Source organism: Lonchura striata, chromosome 27 (genome assembly GCF_046129695.1).
Source record: "Lonchura striata isolate bLonStr1 chromosome 27, bLonStr1.mat, whole genome shotgun sequence".
Classification (NCBI taxonomy): domain Eukaryota; kingdom Metazoa; phylum Chordata; class Aves; order Passeriformes; family Estrildidae; genus Lonchura; species Lonchura striata.
Genome location: NC_134629.1, coordinates 8575946 through 8587796, shown reverse-complemented (window position 1 = coordinate 8587796; position 11851 = coordinate 8575946). Strand labels below are relative to the sequence as shown.

At 67.6% G+C, this 11851-nt stretch overlaps 1 protein-coding gene across 1 annotated transcript; it reads right to left on the bottom strand.

The window, feature by feature from the left end:
- Positions 1-933: 933 nt before the first annotated feature.
- On the bottom strand, positions 934-3652 carry LOC110481650 (uncharacterized). The gene is made up of 5 exons (XM_077788582.1): positions 3581-3652; positions 3123-3354; positions 2101-2825; positions 1501-1594; positions 934-1341 (listed from the first exon to the last, which is right to left on the bottom strand). Exons 1-5 carry the CDS (start codon positions 3636-3638, stop codon positions 1338-1340), a joined length of 1113 nt encoding a protein of 370 aa, XP_077644708.1. The 5' UTR covers positions 3639-3652; the 3' UTR covers positions 934-1337.
- Positions 3653-11851: the final 8199 nt, after the last annotated feature.

Here is an 11851-nt window from a genome sequence, read left to right as displayed (position 1 = left end):
CGGCTCTGGCACAGCCGGGGGTGCCAGAGCTGCCAATCCAACAGGACACCCGTGCCGGGGGGATGGGACCGGCCGTGGCACCGGGGACACCCCCGGGGATTGTCTGGGACCCCCCCCCCAAAGGGTGGCGGTCAGCCCCGCAGGGAGGAGAGACGGGAAAGGGACGAGGACGGGGGTGTTGGGGGTGGCACAGGGCACCAGGCTGTCCCCCGCCACTCCCCGGCCACCCAAGGGTCCCCGCGTGCCGCCCCCAGTGAGCTGGGGACCCCCGTGGGGACCCCCGAGCTGTTCCTGCCCATCCTGGGAGAGTCTCGGGAGAGAGCGACCCCCCCCCCCAGCACCCCTAAGGAGAGCCGGGCCCAGCTCCGGGCTGGGACAGAGAATTTGGGGAGCGGGAAGGGGGGCTGGGGGTTGGGGTCTGCGGTTCTGGCGTTTGCAGGACCCGGAGGCACAGCTGGGCACAGCTGGGCACAGCTGGGCACAGCTGGAGGGGTGCCCCCATCCCTGCGGAGCAGCAGGAGGCTCTCCGGGATGGATGAGGATGGAAGACACGGCTGAAGACCCCAAAAACGGGCAGCGGGATGGGGTGGGGGGTCCTGGGTTCATTGTGGTGGGCCCCAGCACAGTCCCCGGCCTCATTTCCCCCCGCCCCCAGCCCCATTTCCCCCCGCCCCCGGCCCCATTTCCCCCAGCCCCATTTCCCCCCGCCCCCGGCCCCATTTCCCCTCGCCCCCAGCCCCATTTCCCCCCGCCCCCGGCCCCATTTCCCCTCGCCCCCAGCCCCATTTCCCCCCGCCCCCGGCCCCATTTCCCCCCGCCCCCGGCCCCATTTCCCCCGCCCCCAGCCCCATTTCCCCCGCCCCCAGCCCCATTTCCCCCCGCCCCCGGCCCCATTTCCCCCGCCCCCGGAGGAGCCGGCAGGACACGACGGGCAGCGTTTGGGACCGGCTTTATTTGGGATGTGCGGGGTGCGTGGAGCGGGGAAAGCCGCGGGACGAGCCGGAGCTCAGCGGGGGGAGCGGGATCCGTGTCCCGGCCCTGGGGGGAGCGCTCAGGGTGCTGAGGGCGCTCAGGGTGCTCAGGGTGCTCAGGGTGCTCAGAGCGCTCAGGGTGCTCAGAGCGCTCAGGGCGCTCAGGGCGCTCAGGGCGCTCAGGGCGCTCAGGGTGCTGAGGGCGCTCAGGGTGCTCAGGGTGCTCAGGGTGCTCAGGGCGCTCAGGGTGCTGAGGGCGCTCAGGGTGCTCAGGGTGCTCAGGGCGCTCAGGGCGCTCAGGGTGCTCAGGGTGCTCAGGGCGCTCAGGGTGCTCAGGGTGCTGAGGGCGCTCAGGGCGCTCACTGCTCACCTGGAAAAGAGCAAACACAGCGGAGCTCAGCCCCGGCCCAGCCCCCCCATCCCACCTTGGGACCCCCCGGCCGCCCCCCCACCCCCCAGGCGCGGGGAGGGCCCGGGAGCCGTTTTGGGGCGCTGACCTCGGGGCGGCCGCCCGAGCCCCCGTGCGCACCCGAAGATGTGGTTGCTCAGATGGGTCACCAGCCAGTTAATCGCGTCCATCACGAGAGACAGGACCCCCTCGTTCCTCTTGCCTTCCTGCGCCTCTGCGGGGTAAAACCGGGGGGCTCCAGCACCCCGGGGGGCTCCAGCACCCCGAGGGGCTCCTCGCCCTCTCCTCGGGGTCCCCCCCACCCAAAGCGCTGGCGCTGGCACGTCCTGACCCCCCGTGTGACGCCCGGCGGCGCCGCCGTCCCCTGTCCTGGCTCTGTCTGTGCCTCGGGGGGGTCCGAGCCCCCCATTCCCTCCCGCTCGGAGCCGGGACAGGGATTTGGGATCGTTCCCAACCCTCGGGAGCAAACTGACCCGGCAGCACCAACCCCACCTTGGAACAGAGACAGAACCCAAAAGTCCACCCTTCCCTGGGGGTCTGGGGGGTCCCAAACCAGATCTGCCCTTCCCTGGGGGTCCGGGGGGTCCCAAACCAGATCTGCCCTTCTCTGGGGGTCTGGGGGGTCCCAAACCAGATCTGCCCTTCCCTGGGGGTCCGGGGGGTCCCAAACCAGATCTGCCCTTCCCTGGGAGGTTCGGGGGGTTTGGGGGGGTTGCAAACCTTTGAGTTTGTCTGCCAGTTCCACCAGGACATTCGGATCCAACCTGATCTCCGACTCCTCAGGGCTCTCTTCAGGATCCTCGGACTCCTCGGGGTTCTCTTTGGGGTCTTCTGACTCCTCCAGGCTTTCTTCAGGGTCTTCTGACTCTTCTGGGTTTGCTTCAGGATCCTCGGATTCCTCAGGGCTCTCTTCAGGATCTTCTGACTCAGCGGAGCTCTCTTCGGGATCCTCAGATTCCTCAGGGTTTTCTTCAGGGTCTTCAGACTCCTCTGGGCTCTCTTTGGAATCCTCAGACTCCTCAGGGCTCTCTTCAGGGTCTGCTGACTCCTCCAGGCTCTCTTCAGGATCCTCAGACTCCTCAGGGTTCTCCTCGGGATCCTCGGATTCCTCAGGGCTCTCTTCAGGATCCTCGGGCTCTTCTGGGTTTGCTTCAGGATCTTCAGACTCATCGGGGCTCTCTTCAGGATCTTCAGAATCCTCAGAGTTCTCTTTGGGATCTTCTGACTCCTCCAGGCTCTCCTCGGGATCCTCAGATTCCTCAGAGCTCTCCTCAGGATCCTCAGACTCCTCAGGGCTCTCTTCAGGATCCTCAGGCTCTTCAGGGCTCTCTGTGGGATCTTCTGACTCCTCAGGGCTCTCTTTGGGATCTTCCGACTCCTCAGGACTTTCCTCAGGATCCTCAGACTCCTCAGGGCTCTCTGTGGGATCTTCTGACTCCTCAGGACTTTCCTCAGGATCCTCAGATTCCTCAGGGCTCTCTTTGGGATCTTCTGACTCCTCAGGATCCTCAGGCTCTTCAGGGCTATCTTTGGGATCTTCCGACTCCTCAGGACTTTCCTCAGGATCCTCAGACTCCTCAGGGCTCTCTGTGGGATCTTCTGACTCCTCAGGATCCTCAGGCTCTTCAGGGCTCTCTTTGGGATCTTCTGACTCCTCAGGGCTCTCTTTGGGATCTTCCGACTCCTCAGGACTTTCCTCAGGATCCTCAGACTCTTCAGGGCTCTCTGTGGGATCTTCTGACTCCTCAGACTCCTCAGGGCTCTCCTTGGGCTCCTCTGGGCTCTCCTCAGGATCCTCGGGCTCTGCAGCTCTTACCAAGGGTTGTTCCTGGGGTTCCTCATCGGGGTCCAGCAGCCAGAACAGCTCCTGGGGTTTCTCCTTGGGCTCCTCCAGCTCCTGGGGTCCCTCATCGGGGTCCAGCAGTTTGCCGAGCTCCTTCAGGAGCCCCTCGAAATCCACCTTCTCCACGGGGACTGTGGGAGGAAGAGGAGAGCTGGCATCGCCCACCTGGGCAGGGAGCCCCAGGACCCCCCCCCAGTCTGGGGGACACCCGGGACACCCTGACCCCCCTCCCGCACCCACCAGGACCTTCCCGGTGCCACCCACAGTACCACCCCAGTGCCACCCGCAGTACCACCCACAGTACCACCCCGGTGCCACCCCCGTGCCACCCCGGTGCCACCCGTGTCCCCGGCTCACGGGCAGCGGCCAGGCTGCCCACGAGCCCGGCCAGCAGCAGCGCTGCCCAGAGCTTCATCCTCGCGGCGGGTTCGGGGCACGGATGGCGAGCGGAGAGCACGGGATGAGCCCGGCCCGGGCTCTGCCCCTTATGAAGGGACCGGGGCAGGGCTCGGGCACCTGTGCGATTTTCCAGGTGTGGCCAGGTGCCCGTGCCAGGCCGGGATTAGCCCGGATTAGCCCCGCAGCCCCCCCGGCCGGCCCAGCCCCAGCCCGGAGCAGTTCCTGCCCCCCCAGATCAGGATCCCCCACTCCAGAGCAGCCCGGAGCACCCCAGAGTGCCCAGGGCACCCCGGTGACCCCACGCAGCCCCGCCCCAGCGCTGGGTTTGCAGTGACACTGATGGGAAAAGGACAGGAGGGGACATTGGGGGACATCTGGGGACAGGGAGGGACAGGGGGACGGGGGGTGTGAAGCCAACCCAGTCCCAGCCCTGGTGGGGATATCTGGGGGGCAGGTGATGGGAATTGTCCCACTGGAGCACCACGGGAGCGTGGCTCTGCTTGGGGAGCTGGGGCAGAGCAGCCCTGTTCCCTTTGGGATGGGACAGGAACATCCCTGTTCCCTTTGGGATGGGGCAGGAACATCCCTGTTCCCTTTGGGATGGGGCAGAGCAGCCCTGTTCCCTTTGGGATGGGACAGGAACATCCCTGTGCCCTTTGGGATGGGACAGGAACATCCCTGTTCCTTTTGGGATGGGACAGGAACATCCCTGTTCCCTTGGGATGGGGCAGGAACATCCCTGTTCCCTTGGGATGGGGCAGAGCAGCCCTGTTCCCTTTGGGATGGGACAGGAACATCCCTGTTCCTTTTGGGATGGGACAGGAACATCCCTGTTCCTTTGGGATGGGACAGGAACATCCCTGTTCCCTTGGGATGGGGCAGAACATCCCTGTTCCTTTGGGATGGGACAGGAACATCCCTGTTCCTTTGGGATGGGGCAGGAACATCCCTGTTCCCTTTGGGATGGGACAGGAACATCCCTGTTCCCTTTGGGATGGGGCAGAACATCCCTGTTCCCTTTGGGATTGGGGATACAACTGGGGATGGGTGAGGTAAGGATGGAATTGGGGCTGGATGTGGATGGAAATGGGATTTGGGCTAGAATTGGGGATGGAATTGGGGCTGGAATTGGGGCTGGATTTGGGGATGGAACTGGGGCTGGAACTGGGGCTGGAACTGGGGCTGGAATTGGGGCTGGAACTGGGGCTGGAACTGGGGCTGGAATTGGGGCTGGAATTGGGGCTGGATTTGGGGCTGGAACTGGGGCTAGAACTGGGGCTGGAATTGGGGCTGGATGTAGATGGGGCTGGAATTGGGGCTGGAATTGGGGCTGGAACTGGGGCTGGAATTGGAGCTGGAATTGGGGCTGGAATTGGGGCTGGATGTGGACGGGGCTGGAATTGGGGCTGGAATTGGAGCTGGAATTGGGGCTGGAATTGGGGCTGGAATTGGGGCTGGAATTGGGGCTGGATGTGGACGGGGCTGGAATTTGGGCTGGAATTGGGGCTGGGATTGGGGCTGGAATTGGGGCTGGAATTGGGGCTGGATTTGGGGCTGGAACTGGGGCTAGAACTGGGGCTGGAATTGGGGCTGGAACTGGGGCTGGAATTGGAGCTGGAATTGGGGCTGGAATTGGGGCTGGATGTGGACGGGGCTGGAATTGGGGCTGGAATTGGAGCTGGAATTGGGGCTGGAATTGGGGCTGGAATTGGGGCTGGAATTGGGGCTGGAATTGGGGCTGGATGTGGACGGGGCTGGAATTTGGGCTGGAATTGGGGCTGGGATTGGGGCTGGAATTGGAGCTGGAATTGGAGCTGGAATTGGGGCTGGAATTGGGGCTGGAATTGGGGCTGGATGTGGACGGGGCTGGAATTTGGGCTGGAATTGGGACTGGGATTGGGGCTGGAATTGGGGCTGGAATTGGAGCTGGAATTGGGGCTGGAATTGGGGCTGGAATTGGGGCTGGATTTGGGGCTGGAACTGGGGCTAGAACTGGGGCTGGAATTGGGGCTGGATGTAGATGGGGCTGGAATTGGGGCTGGAATTGGGGCTGGAATTGGGGCTGGATGTGGACGGGGCTGGAATTGGGGCTGGAATTGGAGCTGGAATTGGAGCTGGAATTGGGGCTGGAATTGGGGCTGGATGTGGACGGGGCTGGAATTGGTGCCAGGGGGTCGAGCACCCCGCACAAAGCCAGCCCCAAATGCAGGACTCGGGGCCCCGTGGCAGCTCCCCCAGCCCTTCCCTGCCCCCCGGCAGCTCCTGCTCCCCGTGGGAAGCGGCTCCCACGGCTTGGCCACGTCCTTCCTCTTGGCTGCCGAGGCGAGGGATGAATCCTGGGTGTTTTCCATCATCCCAGCGCCCGAGGGAGGATTTGTGCCACCTTCCCGCCTGTTCCTGGTGGCTCAGAGGGCCCCGTTCATTCCCGCTGGGACGAGGAGGGTGAGGAGGGCCCAGCCGTGCCCCGGGCAGGGATTTGGGGCAGCCAGATCCGGGAGACAGAGCCAGAGCCCCCAGGAAGGGATTGGGATCCTGGATCAGGGAGATAATCCCCAAACGCCCCCGTGGGGAGGCAGAAACACCTCATGGCATGAGGGACCTCTTTGTGCTGCTCCAGCAGCCACAGGTTCCTCATCCCACTGATTCATTAATCCTAAATGGGCCCAGAATCCCCCTAAAACCCTCCTGGGAAGCACCGCGGGCTCCGGGGTGTCCATGGAATGTGCTGGAGCTGCTGATGTCCCTGTGGAGAGCTGGAGGAAGATGTCCCAGCGTGTCCCCAACCCCATCCCTGTCCCAGTCTGGTTCCCAGTGGGATGGGACCGGCCCCGGGTGTCCCAGGGGTTGGTGACACCCCCAGGGGTGGGTGACATCTGCCAGGGGTGGGTGACACCTCCAGGGGTGGTCCCTGAGCTCAGCTCAGGTGTCCACAGCCCCCTCCAGGCTCTCCCAGCTACTCCCGGGTTTATTCCTGGGCCAAGCCAGGGCCAGGCAGAGCCAGGGCTGGAACGGGAATGGGAACGGGAACGGGAATGGGAACGGGAACGGGATGCCACCCCCCAGCAGGGACAAAGCCACCGTCATCCCTTCAGGGACTTTATTGTGTCCCCACCCCCTTCTAGTGCAAGCGACCAAAGTGCAAGTGACGTCCCCAAGGGCTGGGGACACATGGAGACACATCCCCCAAGGACTGGGACACGTCCCCAAGGGTTGGGGACACATCCCCAGGGGCTGGGGACACATTCCCCAAGGGTTGGGGACACGTCCCCAGGGGCTGGGACACGTCCCCAAGGGTTGGCGACATGTCCCCCAAGGGTTGGGGACACATCCCCAGGGGCTGGGACACATCCCCAAGGGTTGGGGACATGTCTCCAAGGACTGGGGACACGTTTCCAAGGGCTGGGGACACGTTCCCAAGGGCTGGGACACATCCCCGCCACAGGCCCTGAGCGAGCCGCAGGGCCGGGGGACAAGGGAGGGACAAAAACTGGGACAAAATCCCGAGGCCTGGAGGTTTTTCTGTGCCAAACAGCCACACGTGCACACCCACACACGCACACGTGTCACACGCGTGTCCAAAACGTCCGTGGGACACCCGGCCAAGGTGCCACCTCCTCCTGAGGTGGCCTCCGGTCACCCAGTGGGAGCCGGGGGTGCCGAGGTGGGGAGCGGCTCCTCCCCGGAGCCGCTGCTGCTGGAGCGCCCACGGAGCACGGAGCCTGCAGGGGGGACATGGAGGGGACACGGGGAGACACAGAGGGGACACAGAGGGGATATGGAGGGGACACAGAGGGGACACAGGGGGGACACGGGGGGGACACAGAGGGGACACGGGGAGACACAGAGGGGACACAGAGGGGACACGGGGGGGACACAGGGGGGACACAGGGGGGACACGGAGGGGACACGGGGGGGACACGGTGGACAAGGTTGGGACACGCTGGCACCGAGCAGCCGTGCCCCCCAGGAGGGTGGGGAAGACCCCAACTCACTCCTTGGGATCCTGAGGGAGAGATGGGGAGCATCATCATCATCCTCCTCATCATCGTCATCACCGTCCTCCTCCTCCTCGCTCAGCACCTGCGGGGGCAGGGGGTGGGTGCGGGGCTGAGCGTGTCACCGCTGCGGCGACAAAGGTGTGGCACCGCCCCCGCGTGTCCCTCGTGTCCCCACGCGTGACCCGGCCCGGCCTGTGCGTGACTGAGCCCGCGGCTCCCCCCGGCTCGCCCCGGGCCGGCCCCGCCCGAGCCTCTGAATCATTTAAACCTTAAAAGCCTGCGGAGCTCCGGGGACATTTCCCGCTCCAGCTCCTTCCCCGCGCCAGCCGGGGGGGCCTTCCTCGCCCTTCCTCCTCCTCCTCCTCCTCCTCACCTCCTCCAGCTCCAAGGCCTCCGCCGCTCCTGGGGGCTCGGGGGCCTCGGGGACCCTCCCGGGGGGCTGCAGCCCCGCGGCGACCCCGGGGCGGCCCCGAGAGCCGCGGCCGGAGCCGCTCGGGGGTCGCGGCCCCGCGGGGCGCTCGGGGGTGACCCCGACCCCGCCGGCGCGTGGGGGGGACACGGCGACATCGCCCCGCGTGTCCCCCGTGTCCCCCCGCGCTGCTCTCGCCGGGCACGGAGCCCCCCCGCGCCCCCGAACCCCCCGTCCGTGGAACCGGGAGCGCTCGGGGTGTCCCCACGCCGGGGGCGGCCCCGGGGACCACGGGCACCGCCCGGGGCCGGTGTCGCCGTGTCCCCCCCCAGTGTGGAGGCACAGCGAGGACACGGCGCGCTTCAGGCGCTCCCCGGGCCGCTCGGCGCTGTCGGCGATGTCGCGACAGGGCAGGGGGGCTGCGATGCGCCGCACGGGGGTCCGCGACACGTGGGAGTAGAGGCAGAAGAAAGCGTCGGCGGTGGCAGCCAGGGCCTGGACCTGCTGGAAGCGACCTGCGGGCCACATGCGGGGGGTCGGGGGGGCTCGGGGAGGGTCCTCCCAGCTCCCTCCTGGGGAAACTGAGGCACGGCCGCGGTTTCCCACCGCCGATAGGAGCAGTTAGCGCGTCCCACCCCACAGTTCCCGCCCGGGGAAACTGAGGCAGGCGAGCGTTTCCCATCCCCGGCAGAGGGCGGCTGGCGGGCCGGGGACAGCGGGGACAGCGGGGACAGCGGGGACACGCACTGGCCAGCAGCAGGCAGGGGTCCTCCATCTCCAGGCGCCGCGCTTGGGCCCGCAGGAAGAGCCCGAGGTCGATGCCGCTGGCGCGGGACGGGGCCGAGAGGAAGCGGGGGGGGACACGCGACGCGACCCCCGCCTCGCTGCCCACGAAGCCCAGGCTGTGCAGGATCTCCTCGGCGTCCGACTGCCAGCAGGCCAGCGCCGCGGCCAGGCTGCGGGAGGGGACAGCCCCGCCTCAGCCCCGCCGCGGCGACACCGGGGGCGGCGGGGACGCGGGTCCCCGAGCGGTGTGCCCCTACCTGGAGCTGCTGGGGACACCGGAGGGGACACCGCAGGGGACACCGGAGGGGACACTCAAAGCCACGCTGTCCCCAGGGCTGAGCCGCCGGTCCCGCTGAGCCGTACTGGGGAGGGGACAGTGCCAGCGGGACACACGGGGACAGTGTCCCCCGCCCCGCCAGCCTCCCCCGGGACCCCAAATCTCACCTGCCCGCGGCCTGGGGGCTCCCCGGGAGCAGCAGAGCTGGAAAAAGGAGCGGGGGGACAACAGCGGGTGACTCGCGCTGCTTTGGGGACATGTCCTGCTCTTGTCACAGCTCCGGGGGGACGCAGAGCTTGAGGACAGCCCCACCACACCGAACCCCTCCTGGGGGAGCTGATGGTGGCTGTCCCCGGCCCCGCTGTCCCAAATCACGCTGTTCCCTTCCCGCTGTCCCCATCCCGCTGTCCCCATCCCCCCTGTCCCCATCCCCCTGTCCCCATCCCGCTGTCCCCATCCCCCTGTCCCCAGTCTCACTGTCCCCAATCCCGCTGTTCCCTTCCTGCTGTCCCCATCTCCCTGTCCCCATCCCGCTGTCCCCATCCCGCTGTCCCCTCGGGCCGTGCCGGTGGCACCGGTACCTTCAGCTCCCAGGGCCAGCTCGTCCTCGCGGCTCGTCCCGCTGCTGCCGCACGCTGCGAGAGGGAGGGGACACTGTGACATCGCCGGGGACCCCCGGGACCACCGCCCCGTGGCCCCTGGGGACAGCGAGGGGACAAAGCTGACGTACGGCAGGGGCCCGGCAATCCCGGCTCGTCCGGCGCTGCCGCCCTGCGCCAGAGCACGGCCCCGGTCACGGCCCCTGACCCCTGACCCCTGACCCCTGACCCCTGACCCCGAGCCCTGACCCCGAGCCCAAACCCGACCCCGAGCCCGTCCCGGGGGAGCGGAGGTGGCACAGGACAGCAGAGCACGGCGGGGTGGGGACAGGCGGTGGCTCTGCTCATTTTTGGCACATCCCCAACCCCAGGGACCCCCGACGCCCCTGAGACCCCCGAGGCGTGAGGGGGGACGGTGCCCCCACCCCAGCCCAGCCCTGGGGACCCCCCGGGACCCCCGGGTCCCCCTCACCCGCAGTCCCGCAGCCACGTCCTCGCTGCCGAGGCCGCCTGGGGGGACACAAAGGCTGTGAGGGACCCGGCCCGGGGGTGCCCCCGCACCCTGGGGTGGCCCTGACCTTGTGGGACAGCGGGGTCCGGCTGTGGTGGCTCCTGGGGGACAGCGGCCACCTCCTCCTCCTCCTCCTCTTCCTCATCCTCCTCCTCCTCCTCCTCTTCCTCCTCCTGCTCCTGCCCCGCGGGGCCGCACCAACCACGGCTCTGCCGCTTGTGCCACGAGCAGGGCCCGAGAACCGGGGCGCCCTCCATGGCCGGGGGGCCGGGGGGGTCCTGCGGGGACAGCGGGGACGTGAGGGGGACGTAAGGGACCCAGGGGTGCTGGGGGCCACCGGGGGTTCCACGGGCAGGTGCCCAGGGTGGGCTTGGGACATCCCAGGGTGGGCTCGGGCCATCCCAGGGTGGGCTTGGGGCTGTTCAGGGTGGGCTCGGGCCATCCCAGGGTGGGCTTGGGGCTGTTCAGGGTGGGCTTGGGACATCCCAGGTTGGGCTCGGGACATCTTGGAGTGGTCCTGAGACATCCCAGGGTGGGCTCAGGGCAGTTCAGGGTGGGCTTGGGACATCCCAGGGTGGGCTTGGGGCTGTTCAGGGTGGGCTCGGGCCATCCCAGGGTGGGCTCGGGCCATCCCGGGGGTTCTCCGCCCCCTCCCCGGCGATTTCCCGGTGCCAGTGGGCGCCGAGGGGCGGAGTGGGACGGGCCCGGAGCTGCCGGAGGGGCGGAAGAGATGCGGAGCCGAGATAAACGCGTGGCGCTGCCCCACGGGGCGGAGCGAGGGCTGCGGATCTCCCGGGGCTCCCCCCGGGACGAGATTCCCACCGGGAATGTCCCAGCCCGGCCATCCCCCGAGCACGGGACCGGCCCGCTCCCGTGGTTCCCCGGGGGAGGGGACGCCCCTCGCCCACCCCGCGGCGCCCCCGGCACCAATCCCACCGGGAAAGCTCCGGGATGGGCTGGCAGGACCAGCCCGGCTCCCCCGGGATGCCCAGGGCGGGGATGTCACCTCCGGTGCCACCTCCCATCGAGGCCACCTCCAACCCCGGGACCCCCGGCCCGGCTCCCGGGGACCCCTCCCCGGCTGGGCCTGGCATTGGAAATGTGGGGGGGGTCCCCAGCAGGGCTCGTGTCTCAGAGCACCCCCAGCCCCATCCTGCTCTTCCTCCTCATCCTCCTGTTCCTCCTCCTCCTCCTCATCCTCCTTTCCCTCCTCACCCTCCTGTTCCCCCTCATCTTCCTCATCCTCCTGTTCCTCCTCATCCTCCTCCTCTTCATCCTCCTCATCCTCCTGTTCCTCCTCATCCTTCTCCTCCTCATCTTCCTCATCCTCCTGTTCCTCCTCATCCTCCTCCTCCTCCTCTTCCTCCTCCTCCTCCTCTTCCTCCTTATCCTCCTCTTCCTCCTCCTCCTCCTCCTCATTCTCCTACTCCTCTTCCTCCTCATCCTCCTCTTCCTCCTCCTCCTCCTCCTCCTCCTTCTCATCCTCCTCCTCCTCACCCCCCTGCCCCTCCCGCTGTTTCCCCCCAGCTCCGGGCTCTGGAATCCCCTCTCCCGGTGCCCCCACCCCCCCGGGCCCCGGTCCCCGTGCCCCCCAGCTCGCTCCCCTCGCATCCCTCCGTGCCCACCGGCGGCTCCCTGGCACTGACCGG